This window comes from Toxotes jaculatrix, chromosome 16 (assembly GCF_017976425.1).
Source record: "Toxotes jaculatrix isolate fToxJac2 chromosome 16, fToxJac2.pri, whole genome shotgun sequence".
NCBI lineage: Eukaryota > Metazoa > Chordata > Actinopteri > Toxotidae > Toxotes > Toxotes jaculatrix.
This window is the reverse complement of record NC_054409.1, coordinates 5,586,982-5,600,616: the sequence shown is the minus strand read 5'-3', so window position 1 is coordinate 5,600,616 and position 13,635 is coordinate 5,586,982. Positions and strand designations below refer to the sequence as shown.

At 42.6% G+C, this 13,635-nt stretch overlaps 2 protein-coding genes across 5 annotated transcripts in view; both read left to right on the top strand.

The window, feature by feature from the left end:
• Window positions 1-209: 209 nt before the first annotated feature.
• hmgcs1 (3-hydroxy-3-methylglutaryl-CoA synthase 1 (soluble)) lies at window positions 210-9,142 on the top strand. Of its 2 annotated transcripts, none has more exons than XM_041059689.1 (10): window positions 210-337; window positions 1,702-2,159; window positions 2,938-3,063; window positions 3,535-3,699; window positions 4,497-4,665; window positions 5,046-5,216; window positions 5,426-5,532; window positions 5,663-5,788; window positions 5,897-6,054; window positions 6,392-9,142. In XM_041059689.1, the coding sequence occupies exons 2-10, from the start codon at window positions 1,712-1,714 to the stop codon at window positions 6,467-6,469; spliced, it is 1,548 nt and encodes a 515-aa protein (XP_040915623.1). In that variant the 5' UTR covers window positions 210-337; window positions 1,702-1,711; the 3' UTR covers window positions 6,470-9,142. The 2 variants fall into 2 exon arrangements, with proteins under 2 accessions (XP_040915623.1, XP_040915624.1); XM_041059690.1 differs by lacking the exon at window positions 210-337 and adding an exon at window positions 778-907.
• Window positions 9,143-10,663: 1,521 nt separating this feature from the next.
• tln1 (talin 1) overlaps window positions 10,664-13,635 on the top strand; it is a 46,321-nt gene continuing 43,349 nt past the window's right edge. For 2 of the 3 annotated variants that reach the window (XM_041059663.1, XM_041059661.1), the window contains exon 1: window positions 10,664-10,823. The gene's annotated coding sequence lies outside the window, so the exon portion shown is untranslated. Of the gene's footprint in view, window positions 10,824-11,096; window positions 11,186-13,635 lie in introns of those variants that run through there. The other variant, XM_041059662.1, reaches the window with a different exon arrangement.

Below are 13,635 nucleotides of genomic sequence, written 5' to 3'. Positions count from 1 at the left end.
CATGGACACGCCGTCCTGTGCCACTGCCACGCCAGGAATTAATTTCACAGTCTGATTGGTTCCTACTCTCTCACCAGACATCGTACATCTCACGCCATTGGTCCTCCGATACTGCTTGTGGCGCGTGGTAGCCATTGCTAAAATCCGATTGGCCAGAGCCCTGCGGGACTTGGTAGCGCCGCATGTTGGGTTTGAGCTGTGATTGGACAGGAGACCAGGTGTTGTAGTACAGGGTGTACGCTGCTCTGTCATCGTCATATATAAATACACTTGTACCGGGCTGTATACTGTTAACATCGGAGTAATAACTGTCATCAACAGTTCACTTCACGCACAGGTGAGAGACTTTATGTGCGCTCTGTAGCGCCATGTTTTTGAATTTAGAGAAAGGAAATCACTGTATAGTCGTGTTTGTTTCATTTTTAACTGTTTAGTTTTAACAGAGAAGCTTGTTGTCTTGAATCAGAGAAGTTGAATAAGGGATTTTGCTAAGTTGGCTAGCACATTTCTAACACAGCTGGTACACAAATGTCATTGGACACAAGTCAGCTAACGTTAAACCCGGCCATGAGTTGGATAGGAAGAAGGTCCGTCAGCTATTTGGTCCGGGTAGCCACCAACTGACTGTGGCTGAAATCATCATGTTACCCCGTATTATGACCCGTTAATTCGGCGACTCATCAGTTTCGGTGTCCAAATGTAATGTCCTTGCTCTTTCATACAAGAAACCAGTCTTGTCTTACATAAGCGACCCTTCAGTGTGACAGTCTAACGGGTTTCAGATTTCGGTACCGCTCATAAACGACTTAGGCTCCAGGAAATCCCGTTGCCCTTTCACCCAGTTTTACTGTCCTGTGTCTTTATCTGGCGTCTGACTCCCAGACACAAGCTGTATGTAGCTGTTCAGGTACTTGTAATAACCATTATGACATCTAACAGCTAGTGGTCAAACGTTATACTATACAGTAAACGGAACATCAACTTAGCTAGCGTTAGCTCTGAAAATGCTCTGTTTACATCTTTTTAATTAGCTAACCCGAGCAGCTTTTTGTGTATTGGCCGCCTGTTTGGCTAATTTATCTTATGTGCTTGGTTTGTGTGTAAATGTCAAGTAAAGTAGACGGGTAACTGCACCTCGACCACCTCAAAAGTGCCATAGTACTAGCGCAAAGGTCTTGGCTAACATGCTAGCTGGTCAGTGTTCTAGGTAACCTTGTCAGACAGCTACAGCCTTGCATTGGCTAGCTAAATAACGTTAGCTGGACAATGGAAGCCAGAGACACAAATGTCTCGTATTGCTTTGAAACCAGTGGTTGTACTTTACTGAAGAGTTGTCAAACTGCAGCCTTCTAAAAGCTAGTGCGAGGCTAGTTGGCCTGATTGTGTTTTCCTTTTTGATGTTATTCTGGGCTGACTGCTGCTCTGGCATGGTGCATTACTTTTAACTGTTTGGACAGATGTAACTAGTGGCTAGTGTTCTTAAAGCAGAGTTAGTAGCATGTACTTTAACCTACTTAATGTTATTTAGTTTTTGGAAGCTGTTGGCATGTGTTCATGTGCAGCTTTTAGTTGTGATGTGTCTTGAGGCATTGCGGGGTCTTAATTACTGGGGACATTTCAAAATTGTAGCTTTCCAGTACTGAGAACATGCATTGTATTTGTTAAATGAATGTAATGCTGAATGTGAACCTTCCTCCTCAGCCTGTTCAGGATGCCAGGATCAGCCCCAATCAATTGCTTGGGTCCATGGCCCAAAGATGTAGGTGTCATTGCCATGGAGCTGTACTTCCCGGCCCAGTATGTTGACCAGGCTGAGCTGGAGCAGTTTGATGGCGTGGCAGCTGGTAAATACACCGTGGGCCTGGGCCAGGCTCGTATGGGCTTCTGCTCAGACCGCGAAGACATAAACTCTCTATGCCTGACTGTGGTCCAGAGACTGATGGAGAGAAACAACCTGTCCTACGACAGCGTGGGTCGACTGGAGGTCGGCACTGAGACCATCATTGACAAGTCCAAGTCTGTCAAGACAGTCATCATGCAGCTGTTTGAGGACTCAGGCAATACAGATGTGGAGGGCATTGACACCACAAATGCCTGTTACGGTGGGACAGCTGCGCTGTTCAATGCTGTTAACTGGGTGGAGTCCAGCTCATGGGATGGTGAGTCAACAAACTTTTGTCAGTCAATGTCTTTTCTAGAGTTGCAACAGACTATTATTTTCATTATGGATTAATCTCTAACCTTAAGTCATAATTTCCAGTAGTTCAGTGTAATGTCTTCAAACGTCAGTCCGGACAGCCTGAAACCCCAAAATTATATTGCTATTATATACAACAAAGAAATTCATCAAAGCCAGGAAATGATGGTATTTATGCTTAAAGAAATGACCAAAACAATAATTCAGTTATCAAATAGTTTCTGATTCATTTTCTTTTGATCAACAAATGGATAAACTGACTGAATTGTTGCAGCTCTAGTCTTTTTAGTATTACTCTGTTTACGTGCAAACCTGAAAGGAGCAAATTCTCTCATTTGAGAGGCTGTTTTTGTGTGTGGGCAATGACCCTTTTGGATGTTTAAAGATGGGATCTTACCAGCTTCATAAGAGTTTTTAAAAGTTTACAGTATTCAGTCTGAACAATGTTCCCTCTTAACAGTAGCAGCAGCAGCTGTTGTGGCAGATTAGGGAGAAGTTTTCATTCTGTTTTATCATTGTGTTTCATATTACAGATACAACCTCACTGATCAGATCATATCTTTTAGCTGATACATGCATTTAATCAGCCTCAACCAAACAAAGGACTTGTTTTGCTCCTACAGTATTGTGTTGAGATTGATAATCACTGTTCATGATTCAATTTTAGAGAAACGATTTGTTTATAGTTTTAAAAACTTGGTCTTGCTGTTTCCCCCTCCCCTCATGTTTCCTCTCTGCAGGGCGTTATGCTTTGGTGGTTGCAGGGGACATTGCTGTCTACGCCACAGGAAGTGCCCGGCCTACGGGGGGTGCCGGTGCAGTGGCCATGCTGGTTGGGCCTAATGCTCCTCTGGCCTTTGAACGAGGTCAGTTAACTGATAACTGTTTGTCTCTTGTGCTCAGTTTTTTTTTTGTTTGTTTTTTTCAGCCCTCTTCAGTGACCAACTCCACTGCCCCCGACCTCACTGTTATTTAGTTAATCCCATCAAAATAGAATGTTTACTCATCGCACTTTGTAGCAAGTCACCGAAGTTTGGATTTGATCTGCTCAGCTGATCAATACTGAGATGGCTATTGTCAGAAACTTGTTTATAAGAGCCAGGCTCTCTGTTCTTTAAGAGATGATTGTGTTGATCTGTGCTTCTAAATACCAGAAACTAGCTCAGTCATTCTTGGAAAGTTTATTCTAGTGTAAATCTTAGATGAGCATAAAACAAAATTTCATCTGTGAGAGGATGTGTTTTAGAACTTTATTATGGACAGAGCTGTCATGAACTGAGTTTGTGTTTTAATGCTGTATCAGTGCATTGCTGACAGCTGTTGTGGCTGTGGTGCAGGTCTGCGAGGAACTCACATGCAGCATGCCTATGACTTCTACAAGCCTGACCTGGTGTCAGAGTACCCTGTGGTGGACGGCAAGCTGTCAATAGAGTGCTACTTGAGTGCCTTGGACCGCTGCTACTCTGTGTATCGCAACAAGATCCACGCACAGTGGCAAAGAGGTGGGTTTAATCGGATCCTTCTTCTTTTATATTCATCTCACAGTTAGAAAAAGAGCAACCTTATAAGCCCATAATGGCTGTTAATCAGGTGAAGAGGTGTTACTCAGCACCTGCCAGAGAAAGGTGTGCACATGTTTTGTGCGCTTGTCTCACTAAATGACACATTCAGTCGTCTTACTGCTTTGTATTATTAAAGATCATATATCAGAATACCTTTTTCAAAGCGTCTGGACACAGATTTAAGGTTCCAGCAGAAAAAAAAAAAACATGCATCAATTGCTACATAATAAGAGCAGTTGTTTTATCACAGGTGACAGTAATGGTGTGCTGCATCTTCTTTACCTGTTTATATTTGATGGTCAAAGTACACTTCTGCTGCAAAGGTGCTGCATGTGGAGGGGAGTGTAGTGGATAATAGCCTAATTAGATAAGAGGGTTTAGGATGTTACCTGTTTGCTGTGCTAAGAAGTTTACTTAAGTTCAGTGACCATAAACTAGTTTAATGAGATGAGCCTTTATCTTGATGTGTCAACACATATATATATTATCTGAGAACATGAGGCCATTAAAGACGCGTTGTAAACCATTTGTGATCTGCAACACTGCATGTCCAGCTCTGCACTCTTGGCTTGATAAGATGGCCTGTGTTTCCATGACAGCACAGACGCAAAGCATATCAGAACTAGAGAGCAGTGTGCTAGGAAATCTTGAAAGCAAACAAATCAAATAACAATCAGTTAAAACAGGAAGCTGTGTCTTCTCGGTTTATGTGGTCTCATCATTCTTCTTCTTGACAGAGGGTTCAGAGAAGCGCTTCAGTTTGGAGGACTTTGGCTACCTGGTCTTTCACTCCCCGTACTGCAAGCTGGTGCAGAAGTCATTGGCCAGACTCATGCTGAACGACTTCCTGAGCCACCCCAGCCCCAACACTGAGACGGGACCCTTCACAGGCCTTGACGCCTTCAGGTACACTCAGAATAAAACAGACGGACAGTAGACAGGGTTTTGGTCCTTTGATTAAAAAAGCCTCTTGGTTAAGGGGATGATAAAGGGTCTAATCATTAAAGGAGCACCCTTGTCTTTTGGAAAGTAGACTTGTTGCCATCGCCAGCTTAAAATTTTTCTTTTTGAATTTACAATGATAAATATGTTTTACATGAGGGACAAACTTTCTCAGAAACTAAGCAAAATAAAATCAAAACTATGTGCATGGAGATATAAAACCCTTGACATAATTCCTTGGAATCTATCAAAGGACAACTCACTTATTCTGTGGCAACACAAATATAAAACCCTTTGTCTTGATGCTGTTGCTAATTAAATGTCTGTGTGTGTTTGGATGGCAGAGACTTACAGCCAGAAGAGACCTACTTTGACCGGGATGTGGAGAAGGCCTTCATGAAGGCCAGTGCAGATCTGTTTGAGAGGAAGACAAAACTCTCCCTGTTGATCTCCAACCAGAACGGAAACATGTACACCCCCTCAGTCTACGGCTGCCTGGCATCGCTCATTGCACAGTATGTCTCTGACTTTCATTCATTCATTCCTTCATACATACATCTACTATAATTAATCAGCACATGCTTAGGATTATGGTTGAAATATCCTGCACTGCAGTTGTGTACTACTGCAGCTGCAAAATGATCCTCATACACTCCAAGATGCTGGAGCAGAGTGTCAGTATTATAGAACGTAAGGGAAACATTTTGTTGCTTCTGTGCTGCAGACACACACCTGCACAGATGGCAGGACAGAGGATTGGTGTTTTCTCCTACGGTTCAGGATTTGCTGCTACTCTGTACTCTCTCCGAGTCACACAGGACCACACACCCGGTAAGTGGTCGGCCACAGTTCACTTCAGCTGTGTGATGTGGATCAAATTAGAATGTATAGACATTATAAAGTAGCAGCAGCAAATGGCAGCGCGTTCTTCCATGTGATTTGTGTTGATCGTTTGTGTCAGGATCTGCTCTGGACAAACTCGTGTCCAGCCTGAGTGACCTGAAGGTCAGACTGGACTCAAGGAAGAAGGTCTCACCGGGTGTCTTCTCTGAGAACATGAAGCTGAGAGAGGAGACTCACCACTTAGGTAGGACCTGGCTGCTCGTGCCGACAGTGGCTTCTCTTTCTGTGGCGAGTAAATTCGTAGTGCACAAAGAAAGAGGGTGAAAAATAAATAAATAATCTGTCCGTACAGCCAGCTACGTCCCTCGTGGCCCAGTGGAGGATCTGTTCCCAGGGACATGGTACCTGACGCGAGTGGATGACAAATACCGCAGGGAATACGCCCGCAGACCTCTGGACCATGACCTGCCAGCAGAGCCAGAGCTTGTTCGCTCCAGCACTTCCGCCGAGGTACAGGAGGAATAAAAGCTAGGACTGTTTTCTGCTTTACATCCTTTTATCTAATATAAGAGGAATTCATACTCAGCTTTTATATATGTAAAGGCAGTGGGTGGCCAGCAGGTGGTAGAAACAGGTGATGAGCAGGTGTATATATGGGAGAAATAAAGGAAAGACAAGGTTTTTAGTACAGCATCTTCCAGCAACAAGGGAATTCAGACAGAAAGGCAATAAGACAATATATAAAGAAACACAAGAAAATATAAAAAGACATATTAATAAGATATTAAAAGAGTAAAATAAAGTAGAAGATAAGTCATTATATTTACCGTGTGCTTTCTTCCTCCAGCACATCCCGAGTCCAGCCAAGAAGATGCCTCGCATCCCCGCAGCCACCGCGAGCCCTGAGGCTGCCGTCAGCAACTGAGAGCACTCATCTTACCTCTGAGAGGTAGACAACTCCAATACCTAGACGACAGTAGAGGTCAGAAGGGCCACCTCCCAAATCATTATACGTTAAGCTTAATTAGGTCTGTGTCATTAAAGTGTTGACTGGAGGCCTGTGGACAGCTAGGGATGCTCCTGTGTCCTGCCTGTGCCCATCCCATCACCGCCCCCCCCCAAAAAAAAAAAACATATAACACTTTCAGACAGTAAAATCCATATGTGACCTCAGAGTTTATTTTCATCACAATAATCGTTTGTTTCAGAGTTTACATTTTTACATGTTTCCTTTTTGCATATGTGCAAAATGGACAGTAAGTAGTTTGTTTGGGAGGAGCACAGGCAGATGTTTGAGTTCAACAAGCAGACTTCCTGCTGGCAGCTGGCAGCCAGTGACAGGAAGAGGAAATGAACATAATTAACGTGGCTTCAGGCCTCCTGCTGATTAAAAGAACAAAGGGAAGTGGGCCTCAACTGTGCTTATATATCATAATAGTGCTGCTGCTGCTGCTGCTAAAATGGCTGCCACGGCAACCCAGCCTGAAACAGAACTCGTACCCCCACCGCCGCTGCCGCCACCACCCTCTGCTGTTTGTGTTCAATACCTCAGTTTTCTATGAAGAGAGACGCGATCAGTCTTCTACAGGACTCTGCAGTTTCATCACATCAGCCTGTGACCAAACATCAGGAATGAGTGATGCTCCACCCAGAAGGCTTTCAGCTCACACACTTTGGCTGGAGTCTTAACTGCTGTCAGCTGCTGTAGCTGAGCTGATGTGGTCTCACTCAAACACAAGACCAATATCCTAGATACATGTTAAACGGAAGCTAATACTGATGTCAGCTTAGTTTTTTTTTTCTGTCTGCCTCTCTTTGCCAAGAAAACATCTAACTGTGTGAGTAGCTGTTGCTGTTGTGCGTCTTCAGCTCTGACTGTTTTCAACGTCTGTCATAAAACAGCTTGATTAGATTCACTGTGACCTCGATGTTATAACAAACACTGTCTGGATTCATCTCAATAGAGGGAAAAAAAAATTAATTAGGTTTTTCCAAACCACTTTGCAATGCCACAGGTGATGTCTGTACCTTTTCACCACCACTACATGCATATTAACATGTACACTCACAGTTTATCAGCATGGAGAAAGTAAAGCTAGTTTGGGAAAGTGTTGCCGTGACAGCGTTATCTACTGCAGTCGTCATGTTGCAGCGAGTGTCAGGTCCTCTTCCTGTAATGTTGCTTAGCTGGAGAACACACAGCCAATAGTGTTTGGCCGATATCAACTAAAAAAAAAAAAATTAAAAAAAACAAAACACTAGTGTCATCCGTTAAAAGTGCAATCAGGATTGTTTATACTGGAGGTGTTTTTAATATTTTTATATAAATGAAATGAACACTTCTCTTTCTCCACCTCTCTGAAACGACTCAAGGTTCAGCACAAACTGAACCCGAGAGCCGTGATGACGAGACGAGTTTATTTCAGAGCTGCTGAATTAGACTGCATCAGCGTAAATATGACCTGTGTCATATTGAAGGTTTCATCTGTGTATTTCATTCTTGTATAAACTGACAAGCTGTTGAGCAAGGCATCTTGAGTTCCTCATCCAGTCTTACGGACACTAAACCGAGCGCACAGGTGACCGTGGAGAGTTGAGGGACCAGGGAATCCAGAGCATCGGCAGCAAATACTAAGCTGCTCTGGCTCCACCTCATTCAGAGCTTTGATGCAGCAACTGTCCCACAATACAGTTTGTTTGTTTTGTGCACTGAGTCAGTAAAATAATCATGATTGCACCTTTTAAGGGTTTATACACCATGTCAGACAGTTAGTTATATGACCTTCTCTCTCTTCAATGTCTCAGTATTGTTGGCTTACCTTGTCAGTTTTAGTCATTACAGCTAACAAGCAACATAAGAATCCATACTAAAGCCTTAACGCCAAAGGGCTTAGTCAGGAGATTGAACAGTTTCATGTCTTATCATTACAGCAAATTCTTGTTTTGTTCTCAGTGTGCTTTGTCTCAGTGGTGGTTGTTTTTCCTGTGGAACACTGACATTGATTTGATTTGACAATGGCTGCAGTCAGCAACAACACACACAAAAAAAAAAAAAAAAGAAAAAGGAAAAAAAACAGCTGTTGAAACAGATAGAGCTGAGGCAGAAAACATCAGCCTTAAAACAAGAGTGTTGGTGTCTTCCTGTTCCTGTTGATGGTTGGATCAGCTTATAAGACGGGCATACAGGGATCAGAGGAGTTGACATGGTCGATGTCAAGGTGACTACATTCTTGAGAAGCCTTACAACAAGCATGTATGAAATGTAAACAAAACCAAGCTTTTCCTCTAATAATGTACAGATATTCTTTTTATTGTACAGTCAAACTTGCTTCCTCTGGATTCAGGCCCTGCTCACGCCAGCATCACAAACACACATGGCATCCCTGTGTGTGTTCATGCTATGACTGTAACAGGACATGTTTGTAGGGCCTGTCTGAGAGGTCACATGATCTTTACCTATGTTGATGGTAATGTACAGTACAGACTGTAAGATTATTTATGCTGTATAGATATGAATGAATGGATGTCTCAGCAGATGAATTTTATCCAGACACTTTGTGTAAACGTGTAAATTCAGAATAAATGGACTTTCAACATGTGTAATGTGTGTAAGATTGTTTTTGTTGTTGTATGTCCCCACAGCACACGTGTTTTTAAATGTTTCTGATTCTCCAAAGTGTGTGGTAATATACAGCATTCATCCACAGCATTAAAAAAGTGTCAGTGATTTTACCACAGATGGTAACACAACTGGTAAACAGTGCTTGAGGGAGAAAATCTCGGTGGATTTTCGGTTTGGGGATTATTATTGAGTCTTTGAATGACTGTGGAACTGCACACTAGGAACGGGAGGTGAGGGGGGGGGGCTTCTCATAATTTTGAGTTTACTCCAGATGATCCTGCACTGGATTTCCTGGGAGTCTGCTGCATGTCGGTGGTAGATCTGTGGTTTAAAGTCACAGAGCATAACGACTACAAGATCACCAGTAACCACCATTATTTAGCCACCTCCTTATCACTAACACCAGATGGCGCCAAAGTAAAGAACTTGCACATTGCAGCCCATTGTTAGCCACTGTTTCATTGCTTTGAATAAAGACTGCAACTCACAATAATTACAGTACATTATTTATTAATCTGACAAGTGTTTGCTCAATGAACTGATTGCTCCTTTAGGTGATGAATTATTAAAAGATATCTGGTCAAATCTGGCACTGGTTTCTCAGAGGTTGTGTCTTCAGTTAGCTTTTCTCCAAGCCCGTAAAAATAGCAGTCAGTCACATTTCAGAGACAAAATTTTTGGTATTTTGCTTGAAAACTTGAAATTTAAAGAATCAATCATCATAGTTGCCATTCATTTTCTGTTGCTCAATTAATCTGCTCATGGTTTTCACTGTAGTTTTGATACTTAAAATTTGGATAAATTATTCATATCATCTGTTGTTTTTTTATTTTGTTGTTGAGATGCTGTTTGTCGAAATGATGCTGCTGTAGCCTTATACTGCGTCCTCTCATGTGTGTAACCTCTGCCCTTCTGCCAGCCATTGTTCTGATCTCTTTCTTTGAATGTGTTCTCCATAATCTTTTATCCCTATCTTACTCAAACACTTTACTTCCTGGTGCAAACATCCATGTTTGATTTTTGCCAGAGCCAAAGTCACTGATGGAACAGTTGGTCCAAACCCATCTGGTGGATGGAAACTTATTATCGTGCACAGATTTTCACGATACACTGAATCTTAACTGTTCATTAAACTTTTTCAATTCCCCTTGAAAAAAATAGTACGTTAATTCATAGATGTTATGAACTAAATTCTATAATAAATAGAAGTTTTTTTGTCCTCTGACTTCTCCTCCTTTTCTTCCCCCCTTCCTTTAACATGAATGTACCCCAAAGACGGAACTGTGCCTTAAAGGTTTGCATTTGAATTTTGCACAATGTACAAAAAAGAAAAAGAAAAAAAAAGAGGAAAAGGGGAAAAAAAAACACAGAAAAGACCCGCCTGCCACAGAGGAGCAGACCACTAAAGGCTCCACGCAGCAGTGGAACACCGCCCCGCTGCACGGCGACGCACCCAGCCAGGGTGGAGTTTAAGCAGCTACACTGCTGAGAGCGGACAGGGAGGGGAACTGAGAAAAAGTCGCGAGCAGGCCTCTCCCCTAGCTTTAAAAAGAAAAAAAAGTAAGAAAAGAGAATTAGCTCTCTGTCGGGGAATAGTTGAAAGGCCGCTTGACATTTCTGGTTTTCAGAGCTCCAGGGAGTGGATTGACTCGCTCAGGTCAGACTTACTTTTATGTTTTTAAAGTTTGAAAAGTTTCCACCATTGTAGCGACATGTCTTTGACGTCAGCACGGGCTCGAGGTGGAGGCTAGAAGAAGTTGGTAGAAGTTTCACAGACGGCCCTGTGTGTGTGTGTGTGTGTGTGTGTGTGTGTGTGTGTGTGTGTGTGTGTGTGTGTGTGTGTGAGAAAAATCTCCGCTTAGTTAAGAGGAAACGACGTGGTGTTCACTAACGGCTACAGAAACCCCCCCTCTGTCTCCTGCTAAATGTACTGTGGGAGCTATATCACTGCTCCATCCAGAGACCTGCTCAAGTTTCCGCACAATAAGTTAGGGCGTCTGGCATTTTCATGAGGTGACGGTATGTATATATGTGTGTGTGTGTGTTGTGCTCCTTAGTGATGTGAAATCTCGTTGTTGTCACACAGTTACGTATTTTAAAGGAGTGACTGTGGTGTATAACAAAGCGGAGTGCTGGGCGTGCTACCCAGCTACCAAACAGGCAAAAGAAAGAAAACGTAGCCTCCGGGTGTAAATTCTTACGCCGCTGTGATGTGGCCTGCGATACAGTGGAGGAATTTGCGCGGAGACACGTTGACTTTGAGCTGTGCGCCGCTGTCAGTAGTAGCTCGGAGCCTGGTCTCGGACGGACGCTGAGGCCTAGTAACAGTCACTCAGAGCTGCAGGGGTATGCTAGAGGCTGCCCACGTACTGTGACTGACTCATTCCAGCACACAGAAAAAACGCACACAAACAAACAAAAAAACAAACACATAATATCTCCATTGTGATTTTTGTCCCAAACCCACAGCAGAACTTTAAATGTCATTGCAACAGCATTGTGTGTCTGCTCTCCAACGGTGCTGTTACAGTGTAGTAGATGGAGGTGATCGGGTTGTCTTGGGTCTGCAGCCTGGGTCTGTCAGAGTTGGGTCTCAGGTTCTGCTGGATAGGTCAAAGTCAAGTCTTAGACTTACGAGTCTCCAAGAATTTGGACCTTGGTCACTGACAGACTTCCAGGTCTATTTTGTACTAACATGCTGTTGTCCAGTCCTTCCAGTCCCACTTCTCTATTTCAACTTCCCTTGTTGATGAAAAGAAAATACATTTTTTTTTTAGATTGTGTTTGTCTAATTTTTTCTTTATTGATTATTGGGATGTGTGTTTGGGATGTTTGGGGTGTTTGGGATGTGACTCTCCTTTGCGACTCCTTGTTGTGTTCCTACACACCTGTTTTCCAGGTATACATTATATACATTATATACATTAACACCTGCTTTAACATTATCATTCAGAAACTGTTTGAGTGCTGTTTTTTTAACATGGGTCACACCATATTCAGATTAAATGTGGACAGCTGTAGGAAACATGGCTCATTCATTACACATTCTCACAGCATATTACTGTGTGTGTGTGTGTGTGTGTGTGTGTGTGTGTGTGTGTGTGTGTGTATCGCCATGTCTGTTTTTTGCACATTAATCAAAATCACTTCATTGTTGTGTGACCATGAGACTATCCCCGGGTGCGTTTGTCTCTCACCATCCTGTAGTCCCTTCAGTCCGGCCAATGGAAACTTGGCCTAAATTCACCTGCTGTGTGATGCTGCTGTGGGCTTCAGTACAGAGGAGAGCAAAGATGCGCCTCCAGAGCAGATGCTGAAACGTTCCTCTAAGCTCGCCTCTTTGGCTGTCGATGGCTTTTAAACACAGAGAATATTGGACCTAATGGAAGCGATAGCAATTACTGAATTCTTGGTTGGACAGATGCACACATGGAAGAAAAAATACTGACTGTCCCCAGCTTTCTGCTTCTCTCTGCTTTTATATCATTGGAAATTGGTTATATTCATGTTTTAGACTGTTGGTCAGACAGAACAAGCAAATTTAACACCATCGCTTCTGACATTTAGTTTCCATTAATGGTTACTAGCAGCTATAAGGTATATTTATGCTGTTTGTGATGTTTAAAATTTGGTCTGTTGGTCTATAAAATATATAAAAGTGAAGTTAAATGATTAAAAAGATTATCAAAATAGTTGTTGATTAAAATTTATCTTGATTGACTAATTGATTGATTGATTGATTCGGTATTCATATGACCAGAAATGTAGTAAAAAGCAGGAAGGGCACATCTCAGTCCTGTTTATTTGTCCGACCATTTCTGTAATCGTCTCAAACCGACGTTCACACACACGTCGCTCACTGATGGGTCAGGCATAAGGAGCCAGGATCTGAACTACTCACTTTTCATGGGAAACATGAATGTCTTCAATGAGAGACTGCCTGTGTGAACATGTGAGAAGTTATATAGAGAAGTCTATATTTAAACTATATGTCGTCCTCCTTTCTGTCTGTCTTTTCACCTCACCTTCCAGCTAGCCGTTTTGTAAACGCCTTTGATTTCCGACATGATTGGACAGCGCTGTGTGTGCTGTAGTTCTGTTTCTGTCTAAGTGCCAAGGGGAGGTGACTGTAGAGTTGTAGAGACGGCTGTACAGAAATGCTAATAATACATTTGATCATTGAGAAGTAGAGGAAGTCTGCATACAGTGAGGTTTCACTAGCTGAATGACCTGCATGAGTAAGACTTAGTTTAAACAGATTTGGAATTTGCCGTAGCTTTTCTGTTTGAATGACCTCAGAGGTTTATCCTTTAGCGCCCCCCTGCAGTACAAACATTATTTTTGTTCTGATAAGATGGTCACTGTATTAAATTAGGTGATTGAGTCATAAATTCTTGCCATGACTTGGCCCAGAGATATGACAGACTACACGCTGGTACGCCACAGATCCTAGATTGGCGTCTTTCATG

What these genes read in the sequence shown, in the direction of transcription:
- hmgcs1 (XM_041059689.1), top strand. Translation starts at nt 1,712, where the DNA reads ATGCCAGGATCAGCCCCAATCAATTGCTTGGGTCCATGGCCCAAAGAT. An exon ending in GGAGTCCAGCTCATGGGATG is followed by an intron (nt 2,160 to 2,937) that starts GTGAGTCAACAA and finishes TCCTCTCTGCAG; the next exon opens with GGCGTTATGCTTTGGTGGTT. An exon ending in CTGGCATCGCTCATTGCACA is followed by an intron (nt 5,217 to 5,425) that starts GTATGTCTCTGA and finishes TCTGTGCTGCAG; the next exon opens with ACACACACCTGCACAGATGG.